The sequence below is a fragment of the Mytilus trossulus genome, chromosome 1, assembly GCF_036588685.1.
Source record: "Mytilus trossulus isolate FHL-02 chromosome 1, PNRI_Mtr1.1.1.hap1, whole genome shotgun sequence".
NCBI lineage: Eukaryota > Metazoa > Mollusca > Bivalvia > Mytilida > Mytilidae > Mytilus > Mytilus trossulus.
The window spans coordinates 98,627,061-98,654,358 of record NC_086373.1 but is presented as its reverse complement, the minus strand read 5'-3'; the positions used below and the strand labels follow the sequence as shown (position 1 = coordinate 98,654,358).

Sequence of the window (27,298 nt, the reverse complement as noted above, 5' to 3'; positions counted from 1 at the left end):
TGCACAAATATTTCAAAATTTATAATATAAATGATATCAATACAACTCTATATTGGCCATTAGTTATATTTATATGTATGTATACCTTCTATTACTAAATAAGTTAAAACAAAGTTTAAATCAAACTGTAAATAGCGCTTTGAAGAAATAAAATCAAAGGCCGTAGAATCGAAAAAAAAACCGAGGAATTTAAATCAAAACTTCTGTTTTTGAAATATATCTTTCGTCAAAGGCCATCTGCTACTATAAGATTGATAATGTTCTTCAGTAAATACATTTCATCAATTAATTGATTCAGTTGTTGTAAATACTGACATATTATATTTTTCCTTCTGTATGTCCTATCGTCTGACGCACTCGGATTTTACTCAGCAACAAAAAGTTATAGCTTTTTGGTCTATTGCAATGGGCTTAATCTACTTTTCACATTGTGCTTTGGCATGTTTTATTTATTTTTGAAGATCATATTTCTTCTTGCCAAAATCTTCAATTTAAGTTTATAAATATCCCTGCTAATCTGGCCTATCCTTGATAACCAACTCTACACAATAAATAATATTCCACTATGTATATGTTGGAGTTTTAGAATTGATCGTTTTTGAAAATTTTGCTTGCTTTAAAATGACAGATTTCAAACTCAACCCATTAGATTATTTAAGTAAACGTGTCATTAGTGAATGAATGGAAACAAAATGCCACTAGACAGTTTTTGAAACAAACAGACTTTTAAGTAACCTGAAATATTTTCAATAAAGTATGGATAGTAAAATTTGGTATTTTCTCTGGGTCGTTCAAATCACTCGAAACTAGGTGAGACATGCACAGCAGTGATAGATATATGTATTATAGATATAGAAAATTGAATATTTTAATAAAAAAATAAGAATCTGTATCATAGACCTAATTAAGCGCCTGTGGATAATTGCTATGAACGCTCATGGTACATTCTATTGTGCTGCCAATCAGTGACTTTCTATAATAAATGTATACAGTCTAGAAATTCCCTGTACCAATAAATAAATATATACAACTGGTGAGGCCGTTTACATAAAATCTGTTGTACCTGTAGTTTTTATATTGTGTGAACTTCTGACCGCATACAATTTTTAGTCTACTTATGATTGTTGATAACAAATGCAACTTATAAGAACACCCTTTCACTGAAAATTGTTTAAACTTCGACGTAAAATGGAAAATAAAGGTTGTTAAGGAAATCGAAAACCCGAAATTGAAAATCAGTATTTCGTATACAATAAGAAAATTGACGATTATTCCGAAATGCTGTCATGAAACTTTTTTTTATATTTCCTAAAAGACGCTAATGGAGAATATATCTATCAACCACTTATAATTTCACAGAGTTGTATGAAATACAGAGACTTACCCTCTATTCTCCTTAAAACAAATTCGACTTGTAGTTTCTTTAATTTATAATATACTGTCTTGTCGATGAACAGATTGCATCTGTCAAGTTTTAAACCTGTTAATAATTGATTTCTTTTCAAACCTTCTGTTTCCTCATTTACACCAAGATATCACTGTAATGTGCATGTATAGTGAACATAATAATATATATTTAATAAGGGTAGGGAACCCCTTTAAAAAAAAGACAGTAACCCTAATTCAATACAGAAGGATGCTTTAGTGTTACCCTTGCTTCAGCTGTTGGGAAAAGCTGTGGCAGGTAGGTTTTTTTTCTATACGACTCTTACTTCAACATTCCTTCTACAAAGATTAAAAAAGTTTTTTGGGGGGGTTTGACGTTACCATTTATAAGTTAACATTATAAGGTAAAACCATATTTTGGGTATTAATCTAGTTTTTTTTCAATTATAACTCAATTTTATTTTTCAACGGTTTACAAAACTTTGATTTTTTCTAAAAACCAAGGATTTTCTTACCTCAGGCAAAGATAACCTTAGCCGTATTTGGCACAACTTTTTGAATTTTGGATCTTCATTGCACTTCAACGTTGCTTGATAATTATTTTGATATAAGCGTCACTAATGAGTCTTATGTAGACGAAATGCGCGTCTGGCGTACTAAATCATAATCCTGGTACCTTTGATTACTATTTACACCACTGGGTCGAAGCCACTGCTGGTGGACGATTCGTCCCTGAGAGTATCACAAGCCCAGTAGTCAACACTTGGGTGTTGAATATCAATAAGTTGGTCCTTTTTAAAAATTTCCTGTTTACAAAACTTTGAACTTTTCGAAAAACTAAGGATTTTTCTTAATTGACAACATATTTGTTACGTTTGAAGGACGTGTTTTTCAACATACTGTCTGCATTCCAATGGGAACCAATTGTGCCCCTCTTCTTGCCGACTTGTTTCTTTATTATTATCTGACTTCATATAGGAACTTCTAAAAATGTAAATAAGTAGTAAGCAATCTCCTTTAATTTTACTTTCCGCTATATAGATGATGTTCTCTCACTAAATTATTCAAAATGTGTGACAGTGTTGGACGCATCTATCTCATCAAACTAGAGATAAAGGATAAAAAGATACAGTAAAAACTGCTTCATATCTTGACTTACATCTAGAAATTGAAACCACTCCGAATTAAGAAACTGAATTGGTCTATCAATACCCTACGTCAATTTTTAAAAGACCCAAATGTTGCAAAATACTTGTCCATCCTCCATGACAAATATGTTGTTGTCCCCGAAGATAAAGTCCCAATCAACATCGTGTGTATGTGTAAATATCATTTACATAAACTGCTTGATAAATGAAATAGGTATTGACAATTCACTTGGAAACTCAACATATACCCTCACGACCCTTGCCAAAGAGGAAATCCTGGATAAGCATAGGTCTGTTCTATGTTCCTTTGGAATTTTCAACCAAAGATTAACTGGATCTTCCATCACTGTATTGAATACCTAAATTACATAAGTGTCCTTACAAACAACCGCATATTGCTGGGTCTTCCAAATGCTCCACGAAACCTTTCTCTAAATTATTAACATCTGTTTTATCAGCAATCAAAGCCCGACTCCAAAGTTATTGCGAAACTGCCTATTCTATAGGAGGAGTGAATCAAATGTAGATACTTAAAAAATCCAAAGATATTTTGGAGTACATACAATCTAAGACTCTCTCATCTTGCAATAGAATTAAAACATTTGACTTTTTTACACTTTACACATGTATTCACCATTCCAACTAAAAGAAAAATTGAAAAAGTTGGTATTACTTTGTTTCATTTAAAAAGATGGCAAACGTAGATACTTGTCTTGAGGAGGGATAAATCCTACTTTGTAAAGAATCACTCTGATTCAAACAAAATATTCTCGGAAAATGACCTTATCAAAATACTTGATTTCTTGATTGACAACATATTTATTACGTTTGTAGGACGTGTTTTTCAACAGACTGTCGGAATTCCAATGGGAACCAATTGTGTCCCTCTTCTTGCCGATTGGTTTCTAAATTATCATGAAGTTAGCAATAGTATTTAACTTTACGATCCACTACACATATTATGTTCTATCAATAAGTTATACAAATTTGGTGACTATGTTGAACGCATCTATCCCATCGAACTAGAGATAACGGATACTACAGATACAGTTAAATCTGCTTCATATCTTGATTTACATCTGGAAATTGACACTGAGGGTCGGTTGAAAACAAAACTTTACAACAAAAGAGATGAGTTAATCTTCCCAATTGTGACTTTCCAATTTCTATGTAGCAACATTCCAGCAGCGTCTGCATACGGAGTATATATCTCCTAATTGAAACAATATATCGGGGCTTGTATTTCCTATAATGATTTCCTTGACAGACGATTGCTGCTCACAAGGAATCTATTAAACCAAGAGTTCCAAATGGCGAAGTTGCAACCATCCCTTCGTACATTTTATGGACGCCATCACGAATTGGTTGACCGTTATGGAATAAACGTTTCACAGATGTTATCGGATATGTTCATAACTACAATACCCTTCCCTTTTCATGAATTTTACCTACCGAATTAGACTATTTTCCGGATTTGTAATAATATAAGCAACACGATGGGTGCCACATGTGGAGCAGGATCTGCTACCCTTCCGGAGCACCTGAGATCACATTCAGTTTTTAGTGGGGTTCGTTTTGCTTATTATTTAGTTTTCCATGTTGTGTCTTCTGTATTATTATTTATATATTTTTCTTTTAATTTTTAATCAGTTTATTTTCAATCTATAAGTTTGAATGTTCCTCTGGTATCTTTCGTCCCTCTTTTGTTTCTTCAAATATAGCAATTTTTTTGGGGGAACATTTTCATTAAAGGCCAATAACTTCCATTAGGAGTTGAATAACTGACGATTTCAATAATGTTGATTTATTTGTTCTCTCATTGCTTGATTTTTTAGCGTCATGTTTGCAGATCTTGTCTTGATAATCCTTCCATTCGACTTTAAAAGAGTTGGTTCCAGGAATATTTGAAAATTTGTATTTGGGATTATGCTATGAATATTAATTTGATGAAAATGTATGTTAAACTGTTCGAATGTTGTAGTCAAAAAAGATATTTTTATCTATTGTTACATTAAGTGATGTATTGTGAAGTCATTAATGTAAATGAACATTGCAAATGACCAATTTGCCAAAATAAATGACAGTTTTCTGAAAAGTTAACCCAATATTAGCAATATAACAGACCTTGAAAGAATTGCCTTTCAAGTGGGAGGTTTAGCTATCTATAAAACCAAGCTTAATCCATATATTCGTCTTCAGAAAAGGCCTATACGAAATCGGGAATACAACATATGTTCAACACACGTTTGGTTGGTTAATAATGTTTGATTTTGTCAGTTTTAATGGGTTCTCTTTTATTTTAGCCCACCTGGCCAAAAGACCAAGTGAGCTTTTCTGATCTCTTCGTTCTTATCTTCCGTACACTTTTCCAAAAATATTCTGTGGAAACTACTGGAGTCGGCAAATTTACACAAAAATGGCTGCAATCAATTTTGGGGTATCTACTTTACAAAACGTATCTGATGACCTTGTCTGTCAACCAAAATTGCTGGCATTGCTAAAATAGAACATCGGGATAAAATGTAAGTTTTGTCTATTACCATGAAAACTACTTTGTAAGAGAAAATCTGAAGTGAACAGATATGTTAAGAATGTTGAGATCTAACAACTATCCATGTATACCAACACACTGTTAGACTACTTCATATGGCAGTTATTGGCCTTAAATGTCCAGTTTTATCAATTATTTTCAGTTTTGTCTATTATTGTGAAAACTTTAATGAGGGGGGATAGGAGGGGTCCTGATCCCGAAATCCCGAGCTTAAAAACATAAAATCCCGAAATCCCGGACTTAAAAACACGAAATCCCGAGGTCCCGAAATTCGAATAAAGAATTCCCGGATCCCGAAAGGGTCAATCCCGAAATCCCGAGCTTAAAAACACCCAATCCCGGAGTCCCGATAAAGGTCCTATCCCCCCTCTTTAATAGATATATAGAAAGGAGAAGCGCCCTGAAAAGGTGTTTATTTAAAACCCTTAATTGTTTGAGTAAATCGTATGAAAAATTGAAAATGTATATGGGGAATGTCAAAGAGACAACAACCTGACAAAAGAGCAGAAAAAAATTGAAGGCCACCAATAGTCTTCAACACAGCAGGCTTCAGCTGGCCTCTAAACAAAAATGAAAATGGACGTCAAACTTAACTCAAAAACTAATAAATAAACTAAAAAATTAAAATTTTTACAAGACTTGCAAAGGTCAGAGGCTCCTGACTTGGAACATGTGCAAACCAGATGATCCGCAGGGCGCAGCTTTATACGACCGCAGAGGTTGAACCCTGAACGGTTGGGGCAAGTATGGACAAAACAGTCAAGCTGGATTCAGCTCTAAATTTGGATTGTGATTAAATAGTTGACACAGCATATGTTTCTGACACAGAATGAATGTGGTCTAATGAACTTAAAATTTTTTGTTTGTCTTTGAGCAATTCACTTTGCTGTTGAATATTAATCCTCTCAAAAATTGTTGAAGAAATAACACAACGACGATGCAGACGACGACGCCAACGTGATACCAATATACGACCAAAAAATTAAATTGTTTGCGGTCGTATAAAAAGCAGCAGGGTTTAATGTGTTTTGTAAGATCTCAACCAGCCCCCTTTACCTCTATTATCTATGTATTCCTAAATGTAGTAGTTTTAAATTTTAAGAGCATTTATTCATATTCTTCATTTTATAAATATATTACTAGTATATATAACAATAAGAATATGTCATATGGTATTCACCTGAAACATGTTTACATTGGATTTGATTTTTTTTCTACAAATTCATCACAGTTTCAACAGTTTTGAGGTATAAGGACAAATGGTAGAGCGAATTTTTTTGAATATTTTTTGGTCCTTTCTATATTTTCTCAAGAAGGTTTAAGTAAAAAAAAAAACCTTGCATTTTACAATTATGTTCTATTATTAGCCATGTCTGCCATGTTGTTTTGTAGGCTGGGTCATCAGACTTCACTTGAAAACTATATACCCTAATGATGATTGTGGTTAAAATTGTTTAAGAAGTTTCAGATGAGAATTTTTTTTCTAAGATAACAATACTTGAAAAAATTGATAAAAAATTACTATAAAGATCAATTACTCCTCAAGGGGTCAATTGACCATTTTTTTCATGTCGACTTTTGTAGATCTTACTTTGCTGAACATTATTGCTGTTTTAGGTTTATCTCTGTCTATAATAATATTCAAGATACCCGTAATAATCAAAAACTGCATAATTTTCTTAAAGTTACCAAATCAGGGGCATCAACCCAATTAGAGTCTGAACATTTCAGGGCAGATAGATTTTAACCTGATACACATGTTTACCTATTGTCAGATTTGCTATATATATGCTTTAGTTTCAGGGATACTTATATAAGCCAAAATCTGCCATGTTGGTTGGAAGGCAGGGGCATCTAACACATATTTTAAACAAGATACCCCAATGATGATTGTGTCCAAGTTTGTTTGAATTTATCTCAGTAGTTTCAGAGGGCCAGTTAAGCTAAAAAACATAACCCGATTCAACAATTTGTGAAAGTATTGTCTCTCGAATCTTTGTAGGCTTATAATATTTTGATAGTTCTAAATATCAAGGTTCAGTATAATGAAGGAAAAACACAGTGCTCAAACTAATGATTTGTTGCAGTCCAAGCTATCTATACTACTAAAAGAACAAGGTCAAATTCTTTAGCTGGCATGCTGTATAGGACAATGGTGTAGATTAAATATTACAACTTTTCAGGCCCTTTTATTTTCCACATAATTAACATTTCCAATAATGAACAAGTTATGTGTTGAATCTGATACCAATACCAACAGTATATGTCACATTCTAGTTTTAATTTATCTTCTTTTTTTTCTTCCCTCTGCTATCTTGAGTATCATACATCTACCTATATTGAAGGGAGAAAACCGGGACGGTTTCAAACAGACAGATTTTGAAAGCAAGAAAAACTGTGCACCTTATAATCAGCATGACTTGATCAAATGACAATATGAATAGTAAAAATTCCAGGAAATAAATAAGACGCAAGTACATTAGTTCAATCACAGACCTGAATGTTAAGGGTGTGTTCCAGTTTACATTTCAATAAACAAGAAACTAATTTATCAATGACTTTTATTAGAATCTGTAACTAAAATAATCTTTCATTGTAAGGCAGAATTTCTCTTGAACAAGCATTTTCTAGTAGAATTATTTAAGGATGTCTGCTGGTCATGTTTTTGAATTCTTGTCATATTTTCGATTTTCTCAGGTTTTATCCATCCAAATGTATTAAATTTTTTTACACGACACCCCACTTTTGTCTTCATAAATCTGTTCAATAGATCATTTAAGATTTAGGGATCCGGCGGCATGAAATCCTTGTTATTTTTTCTTGGTTTAAAGGGTAAAAAACAATTCCAATGTTAACAAATAGTAAAGTCTGAAGAAAACCCTTTTCCCGCCATTTTCTAAATGTCTCGTATTTTGAAAACTACACACGAGACTAATGATTTTATCACTTTATTTTGTTTAAATATCAAAGTTGTTTTCATTTTAAGCAACCACATGAAATCCTTGTTATTTTAAATTAGAGCAGCAGACATCCTTAAATAGTTATCTTTATAGCAATATGTAGGGTGTTTGCTGCTCAAATAAAAAAATATATTACATTTTATTAGATGATTTTAAAAAAAATATATAATAACTAGCAGTAAATGAAATGGAAAATTTATGTATGCCTTTGTAACTTTTTGTGTGTCATATAATCATTCAAATTCAAACTCCTGACAAACAAATTTTATCTTTATCTAACGGATGAAATGAACATTAAACTACATGAATTTTTGTTGATGAAATAAATCAATTTTCAAATATTTGACCAGACATGTTTTTGATAAAGAAGATTCAAAGAAATATAAAAAATTACAGGTGTTACAGAATGAAGCATTACAATATTTATCCTAGGAAAACACAAGAGGAGCTACATAAGATACAGAGTGAAGCATTACAATATTTATCCTAGGAAAACACAAGCCAGGCTCCACAATATAGAAGAAAAAAAAAAAACCTGAATAGCAAACACCCTGAATAACATGATTATGATTATTTATTATATATCATTGATTATAAACAGTAAACCATAATACATCCAATCTATGACAGGAATATAAAAAACTTCCTTTTTGAGATTACCATGAAAAATAATATTGAATAAAACTTGGTAAGTTTCCGGGTTAATGCCAAATTACAAATATTTTAATCTATATTACAGAACATTTTTGCTTATGCACCTGAAACACTAATGTCCAACAGAAAACAAAAATATAGTATCCCTTTACTATATAATAACACAATGTCTCCATATACTATAATAACATAATGTATCCCAATATAATATACTAGAATAATGTATCCCATACTATAATAACAAAATATCCATATAATTGCATAACTTGGTGGTCGTTCAAAACAAAACTGGCAAATCAATAAACGCATTTCATAACAAAACATTTATTGCGAAACTGCCTATTCTATAGGAGGAGTGAATCAAATGTAGATACTTAAAAAATCCAAAGATATTTTGGAGTACATACAATCTAAGACTCTCTCATCTTGCAATAGAATTAAAACATTTGACTTTTTTACACTTTACACATGTATTCACCATTCCAACTAAAAGAAAAATTGAAAAAGTTGGTATTACTTTGTTTCATTTAAAAAGATGGCAAACGTAGATACTTGTCTTGAGGAGGGATAAATCCTACTTTGTAAAGAATCACTCTGATTCAAACAAAATATTCTCGGAAAATGACCTTATCAAAATACTTGATTTCTTGATTGACAACATATTTATTACGTTTGTAGGACGTGTTTTTCAACAGACTGTCGGAATTCCAATGGGAACCAATTGTGTCCCTCTTCTTGCCGATTGGTTTCTAAATTATCATGAAGTTAGCAATAGTATTTAACTTTACGATCCACTACACATATTATGTTCTATCAATAAGTTATACAAATTTGGTGACTATGTTGAACGCATCTATCCCATCGAACTAGAGATAACGGATACTACAGATACAGTTAAATCTGCTTCATATCTTGATTTACATCTGGAAATTGACACTGAGGGTCGGTTGAAAACAAAACTTTACAACAAAAGAGATGAGTTAATCTTCCCAATTGTGACTTTCCAATTTCTATGTAGCAACATTCCAGCAGCGTCTGCATACGGAGTATATATCTCCTAATTGAAACAATATATCGGGGCTTGTATTTCCTATAATGATTTCCTTGACAGACGATTGCTGCTCACAAGGAATCTATTAAACCAAGAGTTCCAAATGGCGAAGTTGCAACCATCCCTTCGTACATTTTATGGACGCCATCACGAATTGGTTGACCGTTATGGAATAAACGTTTCACAGATGTTATCGGATATGTTCATAACTACAATACCCTTCCCTTTTCATGAATTTTACCTACCGAATTAGACTATTTTCCGGATTTGTAATAATATAAGCAACACGATGGGTGCCACATGTGGAGCAGGATCTGCTACCCTTCCGGAGCACCTGAGATCACATTCAGTTTTTAGTGGGGTTCGTTTTGCTTATTATTTAGTTTTCCATGTTGTGTCTTCTGTATTATTATTTATATATTTTTCTTTTAATTTTTAATCAGTTTATTTTCAATCTATAAGTTTGAATGTTCCTCTGGTATCTTTCGTCCCTCTTTTGTTTCTTCAAATATAGCAATTTTTTTGGGGGAACATTTTCATTAAAGGCCAATAACTTCCATTAGGAGTTGAATAACTGACGATTTCAATAATGTTGATTTATTTGTTCTCTCATTGCTTGATTTTTTAGCGTCATGTTTGCAGATCTTGTCTTGATAATCCTTCCATTCGACTTTAAAAGAGTTGGTTCCAGGAATATTTGAAAATTTGTATTTGGGATTATGCTATGAATATTAATTTGATGAAAATGTATGTTAAACTGTTCGAATGTTGTAGTCAAAAAAGATATTTTTATCTATTGTTACATTAAGTGATGTATTGTGAAGTCATTAATGTAAATGAACATTGCAAATGACCAATTTGCCAAAATAAATGACAGTTTTCTGAAAAGTTAACCCAATATTAGCAATATAACAGACCTTGAAAGAATTGCCTTTCAAGTGGGAGGTTTAGCTATCTATAAAACCAAGCTTAATCCATATATTCGTCTTCAGAAAAGGCCTATACGAAATCGGGAATACAACATATGTTCAACACACGTTTGGTTGGTTAATAATGTTTGATTTTGTCAGTTTTAATGGGTTCTCTTTTATTTTAGCCCACCTGGCCAAAAGACCAAGTGAGCTTTTCTGATCTCTTCGTTCTTATCTTCCGTACACTTTTCCAAAAATATTCTGTGGAAACTACTGGAGTCGGCAAATTTACACAAAAATGGCTGCAATCAATTTTGGGGTATCTACTTTACAAAACGTATCTGATGACCTTGTCTGTCAACCAAAATTGCTGGCATTGCTAAAATAGAACATCGGGATAAAATGTAAGTTTTGTCTATTACCATGAAAACTACTTTGTAAGAGAAAATCTGAAGTGAACAGATACGTTAAGAATGTTGAGATCTAACAACTATCCATGTATACCAACACACTGTTAGACTACTTCATATGGCAGTTATTGGCCTTAAATGTCCAGTTTTATCAATTATTTTCAGTTTTGTCTATTATTGTGAAAACTTTAATGAGGGGGGATAGGAGGGGTCCTGATCCCGAAATCCCGAGCTTAAAAACATAAAATCCCGAAATCCCGGACTTAAAAACACGAAATCCCGAGGTCCCGAAATTCGAATAAAGAATTCCCGGATCCCGAAAGGGTCAATCCCGAAATCCCGAGCTTAAAAACACCCAATCCCGGAGTCCCGATAAAGGTCCTATCCCCCCTCTTTAATAGATATATAGAAAGGAGAAGCGCCCTGAAAAGGTGTTTATTTAAAACCCTTAATTGTTTGAGTAAATCGTATGAAAAATTGAAAATGTATATGGGGAATGTCAAAGAGACAACAACCTGACAAAAGAGCAGAAAAAAATTGAAGGCCACCAATAGTCTTCAACACAGCAGGCTTCAGCTGGCCTCTAAACAAAAATGAAAATGGACGTCAAACTTAACTCAAAAACTAATAAATAAACTAAAAAATTAAAATTTTTACAAGACTTGCAAAGGTCAGAGGCTCCTGACTTGGAACATGTGCAAACCAGATGATCCGCAGGGCGCAGCTTTATACGACCGCAGAGGTTGAACCCTGAACGGTTGGGGCAAGTATGGACAAAACAGTCAAGCTGGATTCAGCTCTAAATTTGGATTGTGATTAAATAGTTGACACAGCATATGTTTCTGACACAGAATGAATGTGGTCTAATGAACTTAAAATTTTTTGTTTGTCTTTGAGCAATTCACTTTGCTGTTGAATATTAATCCTCTCAAAAATTGTTGAAGAAATAACACAACGACGATGCAGACGACGACGCCAACGTGATACCAATATACGACCAAAAAATTAAATTGTTTGCGGTCGTATAAAAAGCAGCAGGGTTTAATGTGTTTTGTAAGATCTCAACCAGCCCCCTTTACCTCTATTATCTATGTATTCCTAAATGTAGTAGTTTTAAATTTTAAGAGCATTTATTCATATTCTTCATTTTATAAATATATTACTAGTATATATAACAATAAGAATATGTCATATGGTATTCACCTGAAACATGTTTACATTGGATTTGATTTTTTTTCTACAAATTCATCACAGTTTCAACAGTTTTGAGGTATAAGGACAAATGGTAGAGCGAATTTTTTTGAATATTTTTTGGTCCTTTCTATATTTTCTCAAGAAGGTTTAAGTAAAAAAAAAAACCTTGCATTTTACAATTATGTTCTATTATTAGCCATGTCTGCCATGTTGTTTTGTAGGCTGGGTCATCAGACTTCACTTGAAAACTATATACCCTAATGATGATTGTGGTTAAAATTGTTTAAGAAGTTTCAGATGAGAATTTTTTTTCTAAGATAACAATACTTGAAAAAATTGATAAAAAATTACTATAAAGATCAATTACTCCTCAAGGGGTCAATTGACCATTTTTTTCATGTCGACTTTTGTAGATCTTACTTTGCTGAACATTATTGCTGTTTTAGGTTTATCTCTGTCTATAATAATATTCAAGATACCCGTAATAATCAAAAACTGCATAATTTTCTTAAAGTTACCAAATCAGGGGCATCAACCCAATTAGAGTCTGAACATTTCAGGGCAGATAGATTTTAACCTGATACACATGTTTACCTATTGTCAGATTTGCTATATATATGCTTTAGTTTCAGGGATACTTATATAAGCCAAAATCTGCCATGTTGGTTGGAAGGCAGGGGCATCTAACACATATTTTAAACAAGATACCCCAATGATGATTGTGTCCAAGTTTGTTTGAATTTATCTCAGTAGTTTCAGAGGGCCAGTTAAGCTAAAAAACATAACCCGATTCAACAATTTGTGAAAGTATTGTCTCTCGAATCTTTGTAGGCTTATAATATTTTGATAGTTCTAAATATCAAGGTTCAGTATAATGAAGGAAAAACACAGTGCTCAAACTAATGATTTGTTGCAGTCCAAGCTATCTATACTACTAAAAGAACAAGGTCAAATTCTTTAGCTGGCATGCTGTATAGGACAATGGTGTAGATTAAATATTACAACTTTTCAGGCCCTTTTATTTTCCACATAATTAACATTTCCAATAATGAACAAGTTATGTGTTGAATCTGATACCAATACCAACAGTATATGTCACATTCTAGTTTTAATTTATCTTCTTTTTTTTCTTCCCTCTGCTATCTTGAGTATCATACATCTACCTATATTGAAGGGAGAAAACCGGGACGGTTTCAAACAGACAGATTTTGAAAGCAAGAAAAACTGTGCACCTTATAATCAGCATGACTTGATCAAATGACAATATGAATAGTAAAAATTCCAGGAAATAAATAAGACGCAAGTACATTAGTTCAATCACAGACCTGAATGTTAAGGGTGTGTTCCAGTTTACATTTCAATAAACAAGAAACTAATTTATCAATGACTTTTATTAGAATCTGTAACTAAAATAATCTTTCATTGTAAGGCAGAATTTCTCTTGAACAAGCATTTTCTAGTAGAATTATTTAAGGATGTCTGCTGGTCATGTTTTTGAATTCTTGTCATATTTTCGATTTTCTCAGGTTTTATCCATCCAAATGTATTAAATTTTTTTACACGACACCCCACTTTTGTCTTCATAAATCTGTTCAATAGATCATTTAAGATTTAGGGATCCGGCGGCATGAAATCCTTGTTATTTTTTCTTGGTTTAAAGGGTAAAAAACAATTCCAATGTTAACAAATAGTAAAGTCTGAAGAAAACCCTTTTCCCGCCATTTTCTAAATGTCTCGTATTTTGAAAACTACACACGAGACTAATGATTTTATCACTTTATTTTGTTTAAATATCAAAGTTGTTTTCATTTTAAGCAACCACATGAAATCCTTGTTATTTTAAATTAGAGCAGCAGACATCCTTAAATAGTTATCTTTATAGCAATATGTAGGGTGTTTGCTGCTCAAATAAAAAAATATATTACATTTTATTAGATGATTTTAAAAAAAATATATAATAACTAGCAGTAAATGAAATGGAAAATTTATGTATGCCTTTGTAACTTTTTGTGTGTCATATAATCATTCAAATTCAAACTCCTGACAAACAAATTTTATCTTTATCTAACGGATGAAATGAACATTAAACTACATGAATTTTTGTTGATGAAATAAATCAATTTTCAAATATTTGACCAGACATGTTTTTGATAAAGAAGATTCAAAGAAATATAAAAAATTACAGGTGTTACAGAATGAAGCATTACAATATTTATCCTAGGAAAACACAAGAGGAGCTACATAAGATACAGAGTGAAGCATTACAATATTTATCCTAGGAAAACACAAGCCAGGCTCCACAATATAGAAGAAAAAAAAAAAACCTGAATAGCAAACACCCTGAATAACATGATTATGATTATTTATTATATATCATTGATTATAAACAGTAAACCATAATACATCCAATCTATGACAGGAATATAAAAAACTTCCTTTTTGAGATTACCATGAAAAATAATATTGAATAAAACTTGGTAAGTTTCCGGGTTAATGCCAAATTACAAATATTTTAATCTATATTACAGAACATTTTTGCTTATGCACCTGAAACACTAATGTCCAACAGAAAACAAAAATATAGTATCCCTTTACTATATAATAACACAATGTCTCCATATACTATAATAACATAATGTATCCCAATATAATATACTAGAATAATGTATCCCATACTATAATAACAAAATATCCATATAATTGCATAACTTGGTGGTCGTTCAAAACAAAACTGGCAAATCAATAAACGCATTTCATAACAAAACATTTAGTATAATTCATAACTGGTGTAATAGAGCTGGTGTATTAAAGCTATATCTGACATATAAAAAGGAAGTATTAAAAAGAAAATGAATGTGTATTAAATGTTATCATTAAATATGTAAAGTTTGCCCCCAAAAAATGTTTGAGTACTGTGGATTCAGTATTATTCGTAGGATACCAATTTTAGTGGATTTCGTGGGTAAAGGTGAATCACGAAACTAAATGTTCAACGAATAAAAAAAATGTCTATAGGATTGTATGCAGATTTTTGCAAAACCACGAAATTAAATAACCACGAACATGTAAAATTTCTATATTAAATCCACAGAAAACTGGTACCCACGAAAATAAATGAATCCACAGTATTGTACATTTATCAGTAAGTATAATTACTATCAAAATATGGAAAAGTTTTGATTAAAATAGACAAACCAAGCTACAGTAAAACATTTGTCTCTCAAATGCACAAAACTAAGAAAAAAACAACCAAGAATATGTGTCCATAGGACACAAAACTCAAGTCACACTATCTTGTATCATTATTCAGTGAACTCTGAAATCTTTGTCACAACCCTAATTTTGCATATACATGTCATATATATTTGAAATTTCACTTTATAATGAACATGTGTACAAAGTTTTAAGTTAATGACAGCAAATACTCCTCTTGCACCCTTTTGTGTGAGCCACAAAATCCAATAATTAATACTGAAGCAAACAAAACTATTCATATTCATTGGGTATCAATTTTAATGTAAAGAATTTGATCAGGATGTGTTCCTCATAAATAAAAAAATTGTTAAAATCCAAACTTCATGTATTTTTGCAGCCAAATGGAGAGCAACCTACAATTTTGAACACAAGGAATTAATTTGGAATATCATATCAAATCCAAGCAAAAAACATAGGTGTCTCAAAATTTTAACATACCGAAAAAACAAAAGTGTTTAACAATAATTTTGACCTCAGGCAAAAAAATCAAATTGAAATGCAAGTTATACTGATGTGAATTTTCCTTGAAATCCGTCTCAATAATTAACTTTTCAACCTATTTTGACACTGAAAATCATTGTTATAATTTTTTTCTTGAGCCTAAGATCATTTCTCAATTTGTGATTTTTTTTAACAGGAAATTAGTTAATTACAGAATTTTTTAATATTTTTGGTACCTGCATATCATTTTCAAATAGCTTATTAAAATTATTGCTGTATACCAATTTTAGTTGAAATCCAAGAACAAAAAGATCTGTCTCAAAATTGATCTTATAACAAATGACTAAGTTTTGACCAAATTCCACCTTTTACAGGGTTTCATATTGTGTATAAAAATGAAGGACATCATTGAAGCAATCTTGACTTCACTATGATGTGAAAATGCAGACAAACAGACAGAGCGATTATCATAGGGCACTATTTACTAGTAGACATGTCACTTATAATAAAAATTTCTAAATGAAAAAATATAAATAAAACAATGAGAAGTTTTTAGTCATAATTTTATGTTAATCAGCAATAATGATTTTTCCTTGTGACATGTTGTTGTCTGCTACAAATAATTCTAACAGATTGTAAACAATAGTGGTTAAAATATTAAGTTTGTTAGTTGTCAGATATTCATATTATTTATTTGTATATCAATTTTGTGAACCTTTAACAACAATACTATCGTTGAGAATTAGCGTAGATTTAACAAACCTTCAATTATTTAAAAAAAAAAAAAAAAAACATATTTCCAGTTAGACAGTTGGTAATAATCAATAGTTACAGAGCGTACCAGCAAGAAAACAAATCTTAAATTTTTGATAACATTGCATAAAAAAGTTGCATCAAATTTGGGTAAGTATGATAGTTGCAGGAAATGTCATAATGCTTGTCCAATCTTAAAGAAACATAAAAAGACAGACTTTAAGAGTTTCAAAAAATTAGATCTGTAATAAAGGTCTTCATATCGGAACAAATTTCAGAGGGACGGAAAAAATAAAGAAATATACATTCAATAAAACAGAAATTTTGGAACAAAAAAATGTAAAGAGGGACTGAAATATCCCAAAACCAAGGATAAGACACATAAACCCCCAAATTAATAAAATAGGGACTTCATGAAGTGATAACATACATAAACTGATTGTCAACAAACATGACACTAAGCTAGATTGGTTAGGACTTGTATTCATATACATTTACATAGGAACAAAATATAATATCACATAATATATTTCTGTTAAATTAAAACCAGTTTACAAAACAATGTTAGTATATATATATGCATACCTCAATACTGAAATCATGGTTAATAACTGTGATTGAAATATAATAATTGGTTGCAAATGGAATATAACAAGTTAAGGAAGCCCTCAATTAATACATAAATGTTTTATAAAAAAAAAGTAACTATCATCCATTTGTGTCAACTTGTCACATGTCTTAAAGTGGGGAATAATAGTAATACTTTCATAATTATTAAACATAAAAGCCCATACAATTTTGTTAGCAAATTATTTAAGTTAAGAGATCCCAAATTAAAGATTATTTTTGTCCCTAACTATGACTACAAGAAGTTTCCCAGGTTACATATGACTATAGTTACAGCTATTCTACATTTTCTCCCATGAAGATACACTGAAACATTTGTACTTCCAATGAACACTAACCATTAAATTAATACCAAATTAAACCTAGACTACATGAGAAATCATTCCCCTTATGATCACAGATAATTGTCCTAGCTTCTAGCACCTAGGGTTTGCTAACAAATTTATGTGTTAACTTTTAGGTCCGTTTGAATTGAAACCATCAGGATTCATGGTCTGCCATCTCCATAAGTCTTCACCTGAAAAATCAATTACAATAGAGTTATTTATAAATGAAAATGCTGTATTTACTATACTAAAATAGAATTCAATTTCCAGATGAACTATATTGAAAACTCATCACACTATTCTCTCTCACTCTCTTTCTCTTTCTATCTCTCTCTCTTTCTCTCCGGTGTTCAAACTGCTTAACTCTATATCTTATATTTGTATTTAAAAAAATAAAGAATTGCTTCCTTATAGACAGTTGTATTGATAAGATAATATCTATAGAATTATATATTATATATTGCTATTATATTTGTGTATATGATGTTGTAAATTGGAAGGTATAAATAATAAAAATTAAAAAAAAAAATTAAAATTTAAAAAAAAATTACAATAGAGTTACTGTAAACCAACTAAATTCCACGAGCTATTTATTTTTGCGACTTTCACGAGTAGAAAAATAACGCGAAATTAAAAATTGCCGTGAAAAGGTATAACATGGGGTTCCCTATCAACTACATTAAGTTGATAAGAAAATCGCAAAATTAAATCATTGTGAAGTTGACTAGCTGGGTATAAACGCGAAATAAAGTATCCGTGAATATAATTGGTTTACAGTAAATATAAGTCTTTACCTGAAAGGAAAAATCAATCAAAAATTTGGTATTAATTATTATCTAGGGAGAAGAAACACATTAATGTTTTTATTTTAACCATGAATATTAAAAATAAATGAAACCATAACTAATTAATGTCAGCATATGTATATAAAATTTTGTGTATATTTTATCTAATGTGTTATCTTTTGTGTAATGTTGTCTATTAGTGTATATTCCATCTATACATGTACATATTATCTGTACATGTATGTAATATCTATATATATATGGGGAATGTGTCCATGGGACACAAATGATGCTCCTCCATGCATATCATATAAAATTATAAAAGACATAACTAAAGAAAGGTTTTGGTTGAGGCAAAATTAAGTCAGAGAATGGAAAGAAACAATTCAGCAATTTTTCCATTTGAAAAGGGGCATAACTCTAGAACAGTATAAGTGACACCCTCAAAATTCAACCTTGATCTGCAATTTGTGGTAATAAGCATTGTGTATAAGTTGCATAACATTTGGTATATCTACTTACACATTTCATCCAAACCTCGTGTTGCCTTCCATCCAAGTTCTTTAGTAGCCAAGTCTGTTTTACTATAACATGATGCTATATCACCCGTTCTTCTCTCTGCTATTTTGTAGGGTACCTAAAATTGAATGTTGAAATAAATATTTAAACTTTTTGATGTGCTTGGACAATTAACACTTTAATATTTACTCCTACTTATGATCTATTTGTGGAAGAATTCCGAAGAACATAGACTCTGTAAATCCTATCAATTATTATGTAGGGATGTGTCTTGTATATTTCACTTACTAGATGAGAACTGAGTGGAAAAATAGACTTTCAAGACCTAGCTGAGATGGAAGTGAAAATAATATTTGGTCTGAATTTTTTTTGAAACTTAATTTTCAATACCTGTATACATAAAGAGACTGAACATGGTGCAGGCCATGTTGCCACAATGCACAGAAGAAATGTTTCAAATCCCACTGAAGGAAGAATAAAGATTTAACATTGATGGGCTAAATTTGAGAAGAATTATATATGTTTTATGATGTTAGCCCTGTATTACATTGTATTAACCAATTAAGAATGTCTGTACTAAGGTAGTCAGATGTTTAGATGTTTATGTAAGTCTGAAAATCACATGGATCTCCATGGATGAAAATTGGAGGAACTTTCATCATCATAAACTGTATCTATGCTGTTCAGTGTAGCGCAAACAAAATTATTTCATCCCTTCACATAAGGATAGGTGAACATGCTAATTCATTGCTTATTTAAATTATATTTATTTGAATTTTAATTATCAATACTTTATAGAAGTATATATATTTTCAATAGTTGCTGTTTGTAACCCTTCAAAGGCCAAGCCCTCATGCCCCCTACCTTTCCCTTAGTCGAGAATGACCAAGAGCTATCACAAAGGTCCCCTTGTAGTTTTCTTGATATTTTTAATAATTGTTATGGGTGTTGAAATCATGTCGAGCTTATTTTTCACGGCCATTGTCAAATTCAGAAGTCATGAACCCCTTACTGGTATTGCTGGTTTGCAGCAACGACAAAGGAGTCGTACGGGTTATCTAACTGGTTAAAAAGATTATTAAAGCAAACGTTGACAAATGAAAAGGTTTTTAATGACTTTGTCTAGCAAATCGATGCTATGCAACATGCATCTTTCGAGACTGAATAGAAACCGGAAACGCGGATGTATCAATTTGATTGTAAATTAGGAAATGAATTTGGAATTACGATACGATATTTCTTTACAGGAAATATAAAAAGTTTTTACTTTTTAACTTTTAAAGTTAATCTTTATTATCGTTACAATACAGCAGTATTCGAGTTATTTGCGATGAAATAATAATTACTGTATTACGTCTTATTGTGTACTTCTTAAAAGGGGAATGCTGATTGTGTAAGTCAAAATAAAAGCACGTGTTCTACTTGTTTAATTTTGTAACTGGATTATTAATTTATTTATTCAATCTGAATTATCATCAGCATTTTCGGAAACTTAGTTAAATAATTCGACAAATGAATTGTCTATCTTCATGTAATGTTCTCCTGTCTGGTTTGTAAATCTACCTGTACAAGCACAGGTACTAGTGAATAGCGATCTTAATCCGGATATCCCTCAGGCGTTAGAACTGTATTGGAATATACTATAAAAAAAAAGCCTGAGGGTTATGCTATAACATGCATTTGATTATAATTGCTAAAAAAATGGCATCAGGCTATAAAAGACGATGGCGCAAGACATTTGAACGATGGTGGGGCGCCATCGTTAAAAAGGCCATGGAGATCCCTGATCAGTGTTGGAATACTTTATTGCACTAAAGGGTTTGTAACTTGCTGTGTTGGAATGCTTTCATCATACTTACTGGTTTTCCTGCAGCTTTACTTAATGCTTTAATCATATCCAACACAGAATATCCTTGTCCTGTTCCTAAGTTGTATATCTACAATGTATATACATATATTGTTATATAGAGTGAGGGACACGATAATAATAATACTAATAGGATTATACAGACATTGATTTGCTGTTTTATACACATTCCTTCATTATTATTATGATCAGCTACATCTAAATTAGCCTAGCAGCCAATATAATGTTGGTATATTGAAACTTTATGTTCAACAGTGTCCTCACAAATCACAATGTCAATGCTATTACATAACACTGTCTGTCAAGTTCATTATCAAATGTGCGTAATATCTAATTTCTGTGGAGAAAGCTTGAAGCAATGGTAAAATATAGAAATACTACAACCTGTTCCAGTGTGTACCCAAATAACCTCAAAATTATTTTTTTGAGATAAAAACGATGTAAAGTGTCGACTATGAAGTAAATAAATTGTGTTAACATCACTTTAAGGAAACTTCAGTTTCAACACTTATAAAAATTCACAATGCTGCAATGATATAATAAAGTAAAAGTAGTAGTAATCCAGAAAAATAAGCTGAAAGAACATATAGAGGTCAACATACATAGCAAATCTAGCTTTAAAATAAATCAATATATACTGTGACGAGATTATTGTTCGATGAGTTTATTTTCATTACCTTAAGACCACAACATTCTTCTATTTTCTTCTGTGCTGCAACATGTCCAATTGCTAAATCTTCAACATGTATATAGTCTCTAACTCCTGCAATGTAAATACAAACAATAAAACATGTATTACATTGGTTACAAAGATTTCACATGTAAAATACTCTTTGCGTATTCCGCATTTCCATTCTCAATTTTAGGATCAATGATATAAAACTAAAAACTAAATTGAGAATTCAAATATTGTGACCTCAAAACACTGATAATTAACTCAAGCATTATGCACATCAGTGATTTCAAATGTTATTTTCTAATTAGACATAATGAAAAAACAAGGCAAATAGGAAGCAATCTGAAAAACAATCACATATATATCATATATCTATAACAGATCTACAATGTATCTATATAAAATAAAATTATCACAGTATGTTATAAAATCACCTACATGAAGCCAATAATCAACTAGTTTGGTAAGAACATCATTTTAAATCAATGTGTAAAAATAGATCTTTTCTTACCAGTGCCATCTGGTGTGTCATAATCATTGCCGTAAACATTTATCTCCTTCCTCTTTCCAACAGCTACCTGAGCACAATATGGCATCAAGTTATTTGGAACACCTTTAGGGTCTTCTCCAATCTTCCCTGATTTGTGAGCACCTACTGGATTGAAGTAACGCAAAATAACAATGTTCCATTCCTAAAATAGACATATTTACATATATAACTGCTTAGAAATCAATACCTATGGTTACACAGTTTGGTTCTATACTTCTACTTTCTTTTTGGCTAGTTATTATATGTTTAATTGGTCCAACTTATTGTGTACTACACATATATGGATATCTATTTTACATTTTTCTTTTTAGGCTGCTTGTTTGTTATCTATATTAAATTACCATTAATGTTAGTCTATACACCATGTATGTTTGACAATATCAGAAACTAAATAAATATTCTTTTTTTTTGTTTCAATTTAAAACCTAATCCTTTTAGTCATCACAAAATAGCAAAAGCAGAGAATTCCCTAAACAAAAGTATTATTCATTTTGACATACCACAAGTCTATTCAAAGAATTAGTTAAAACATATTTATTTATAGTGGATAAGGAAAGAAGTTATTGCAACTTATATTAATCCCTTTCCACTTTGCAGGTGTGAGTGCTGCCTTCACAAAATTATTAATTAATAAAACTGAAATTTTAAATCATGACTTCTTTATTTCTCATTAATATCCAACAAAAAACAACCCTTTGTTTTCATTGCCAGGAAAATTATTGAGAATTGTGAATACAACTTACAGGGTCTGATTTACACAGATCTTTCATTATTTCTTCTATAAAGTATTTAGTTTTGCCGTATGGGTTTGTACATCCCCCTGTTGGATGGTTCTCATCTAAGGGTAAATATTCTGGTGTACCATATACTGTAGCTGAACTTGAAAATATCAGGTTCTTAACGTTGTTTTCTTTCATAACCTAAAATATCACAAGTATTGTATTTCACAATGTTTAAATAATACATGTATAGCTATCATAATCATAGAGATATCAGTATTTTATCTCATTATCCAATCAAAGCTACAGAATTTCAAATATGTGTTTTATTGTGTACAAAAAGTGTTAATACATGTAGCTATCTTCGTCATGTTTGTAGTCAGTTTTGACTGAATAATTTCCAATAGCAAGTTACTTTTACCTCTATTTAATTTGTTGTCCATCCTCCTCTGTTGACTTTGTATTATAATAGTGTTAATTTCAAAAGTTACTTTAATCAGTTTACCTCTAGTAAATTTGTTGTTCCTCCTATATTGACTTTGTAGTAAAGTAGTGGTAATTCACACGATTCTCCCACAGCTTTCAAACCAGCAAAATGTATGACGCTGGTAAACTTGTGCTGTAATCATACAAACATACATGACATTTACATATTCAATTTGATTTAAACAAATATTTATTATCTGCTTTCAACTTTTCTTTTTCTTTTAGCTTGATATAGATTTAAATATCAACTGCACTTTTTTTAATTCTCTAAAGGAAGGGTTTGAGTTGATACTTGCTGTACATACAATCAGAGTAGAACACCTTCAAGTGATATACTTATACTGTTCACATCAACACTAGTTATTAAACACACAACAATCAATCAGTTACACACTACTTTTATAAATTTAGAGAGAATGAGCAATTTGATCGTTTTGTTTGAAAATTGTCCTCTGCAATAGAAGATAAAATTGCAACAGATTTTTTTACAGCCCCATGTCTCATAAAGAAAACAATATTCTGAGCTCATATGTTAAAATTTGAGACATTTTATCTCCTTCATTTAAACATATTTGCGCTACAACCATGCTATAAAACTGTATTGACTGTTTATTTTTATTGACATTGCATATATAACATAGCTCCATAGAGCCTTCTCTCAAGTACAAAATCTTAAGTGTTCAATAGCATGATTTCATATTTATCAAATGGCTCAGGACTTTGGACTTACGTTTAGTAGCTGCTTGCATTTTTAAAGTGGAATTCTTTTAGTTTGTACCTTTGTTGTTTTTATTAATTCTACCCATATTACAAAAAAAAAAACATTTAAAAAAGCTTTAACTTTATCGATGTTTTATTTTTTTCCACTTTTCTTTTTCCACTTATCAAAATTAAAAAGAGAAAGGTTCCCCAAACCACATTAAATGTACATGTGTGTTTGTCTCAAATTTTATTTGTTTAAGCACATAATAAGACAAAAATTCTCAATGAGCCTCAATTGTTTGCCTATTTTCAAGGATTTTATTTGTTATATCTACATGTATACCATGAATCCTTGTTTGAACCAATAAAACTTTATTTACCTTTTTAAACAAATCTGCTAAAGCTTGTTTGTCAGTTAAATCTACGGAGAAGATTGGGATTTTTGTACCACATATTTCTTCAACTCTTTTCAAACTTTCTGTAACAAAATAATTAACATTAATCAGATTGACAGACACTCAAATTCTACAGAAAATATTAGGCCATGGAAAAATAATTCATGGTTTCCCCTAACCTGACCGAGTCACTGTTTTACCGCCAGGTCATTAAATTTTTTTTTTTTTTTTTTTTTTTTTTGCAGAGACAACTTAAAGTGTCGGAAATATGCAAGATTAAAGTTCCGCTGTAGAAACAATACATATACATTTGTAGAGATAAAATTATGCATGGTTACAAAAAAAAAAAAAAAAAAAAGCCTGCCTGCCGGGTCTTTAAAATTTTTCCATGTATGGGGAAAACAACAATTAATTTTCCATGGCCTTATCATCTTCATGATTAGCACAACAAGGTTAAGTCCAGTAAATAATTTATCATTACTGGACTAAATGAGATAAAATATTAAAAAATTTCTTATTTACAATTATGTTGGCTCACCAAATGGGATAAATCATTAAAAAAAGTCACCCTTCAGATGCAGTAATCATATTTTTTTCTGTCAACCAAACAGTAAAAATAAGCCTCATCATCTTTTTAGTCCCCAAGATTGCCTAGCTTAAACCTTATTCTGTCAGTAACATTTTAGTATTATCTTTTTAGTCCCCAAGATTGCCTAGCTTAAACCTTATTCTGTCAGTAACATTTTAGTACATGTACTACCTTTTTAGTCCTTCTTTCATACTCCATCTTTGTTGACATTAACAATCTATTTCATTGTCATGTTTAAATTTGTAATTCAAAAAGTGTCCTCTAATCAAAATGCACCCAACAGATAACTGAAGCTTAAAAATTATAAGTTTTCAATTGTATTTCTATTCAATTAACAATATCTTTTAGGTTAAATGAAGAATACTTTCAATGTTTGCAATTTTACAATAATGTACAATGTAACGTCTCAATTTCCATGCATGATGGCCGTGGCTATCCATACATAATCAAACAAAATGTGTATTACAATTAGATATACATGTACAGATTACTTAAAACATACCATGACTAGCATTAACAAAGTTGTCGACAACAACAACAGAATATCCTGCATTAATTAATTCTATTACAGAATGGGTGCCAACAAAACCGGCTCCTCCTGTCACCAAAACACATCCATTTGACATTTTCTGTAAATAAAAAATACACAATCTATAATACAATGTAAGGGATTTTTTTTTATAATTTGCATCTTGCACTCATTTCTGTACAATACAAGTTACTAGTTGGTAAAATCTGTCAGACATGAGTGACAAATTCTCAAAGGTAAGGGTGCAAGTAGTTGCAATAGTGTAGCCAAGTTGAAACTTGGAACTTGATGGCCAATGTTATCTTGAAATATAGCCAAAACCTTCAAGTTAAAGTTGTAATGTTCTGAAATAACCAATAACATGAATCATGTACATATTTATTGTTAAACACAGGTGAAATTAATAAATAAACTACTGCTTTTGAAGAATATGTTAATTTTGTTTCTGTCTCCCAAGGAAGACATCAGAGATAAAAATAAGATAGCCTTTCAAGGCATCCTAGTTTTAATATTTGTACAAGTATATGAGACAAACCAGTCTGGCTCCATTGCCAACTGTTAGCTTGATATTTCAATTGATAGAGTTGAAAACCAGAAAATTATGTCAGTTCAAATTCAATGATAGTTTGTGTTACTAGTATCCATTCCATGTTATTCTAGTTCAATGAATTCAGACGTCTTGAAATGCTATTTTATTTTTATTCTGTGACTCCCAGGTTAGTATCTTAATTTCTACTTGCTATCTTGCCTTTTCTTTTAGTCGATCTGTCCTATATATGGACCACCTCCAGTAAACAGAGAAGAATATAATTCACAATTCTTCTATTTAATTGTATTTTGTTTAGGAACATTACTTTACAGAGGGGAGGCTGCCCTTAATAATGTAAATCCCTTTCTATCGCTACTAGGCAAAGCTATTAGAAAATATTTCTGTTTACTTGCAAAGAAAAACACAATTTACGGCTAAGGTGTTCTAGCAGGTTTAGCTTGTGAGTATGGATACATTTACAACCACAGAATACAGCACTCGATAATGTATCTATCTATCTATCTATCTTCCCGTCAAGGAGTGGACTCATTTTTGAGTGTATATACTCCAATACGAGCGAACAGCTAAAAACAGTCATGTATGTACAATTAGCTGTTCCTAGCAATCCTGTGTTCAAGTGGTTCCCAACCTAGTTGCTGAGTCATTTTAGTTACGCAACCAGTATCTACTGACTAGCATGACTAGTACTGTTGTATACACCTTATTGTTATTCCTGGCTAACCCGGCGGCTTGAACTTTTGTAAGTTTTGACGTCACACAACAATCACTTTTCCATTGTGGCTGCAGATACTTTGTTTCATGACGTCAAAATTTTACAGGAACCTGTGTGAAATCCAGCAATGTCGTACAAATAGCCATAAGCTGTATTGTCCTTGGGATTGGTAATGGTGGGCCACTTAGTACACACACATTTTAAGAGGATAATGATACTCAAGCATATAAGTGATAAATCATTACATCTTGTGTGAAGTGCTCTAGTCATTCTTAATAATTTCGTTGCATGTAGGATCTACTATCGTTTTCACTCATTTTTACTTCCTAAAGGCTTAACGTTTCAATTGTTTTAGCAAAAGAGGAAGAAAACAGGACATTATAAAAAGAATAAATGTTAAATGTAAGATTCATAAATGCAAGATTTAAAGCTGAACAGTGTTTTATTATCATTCAGATAACGTTATGAAGTACCTACTTTTTTTTAACAAAACTAAGGCACAAGCACCTGTCTCGTCCGCTGTCGTGTCAACTTTTACAGTGTACATACGAA

The 27,298-nt window shown here is 31.3% G+C and overlaps 1 protein-coding gene across 1 annotated transcript; it reads right to left on the bottom strand.

The window, feature by feature from the left end:
- Positions 1-14,213: 14,213 nt before the first annotated feature.
- On the bottom strand, positions 14,214-27,273 carry LOC134692887 (UDP-glucose 4-epimerase-like). Its single transcript, XM_063553510.1, has 10 exons — positions 27,225-27,273; positions 25,458-25,584; positions 24,352-24,449; positions 23,289-23,402; positions 22,808-22,984; positions 22,026-22,206; positions 21,516-21,601; positions 20,831-20,908; positions 18,975-19,089; positions 14,214-17,858 (listed from the first exon to the last, which is right to left on the bottom strand). The coding sequence occupies exons 2-10, from the start codon at positions 25,579-25,581 to the stop codon at positions 17,791-17,793; spliced, it is 1,041 nt and encodes a 346-aa protein (XP_063409580.1). The 5' UTR covers positions 25,582-25,584; positions 27,225-27,273; the 3' UTR covers positions 14,214-17,790.
- Positions 27,274-27,298: the final 25 nt, after the last annotated feature.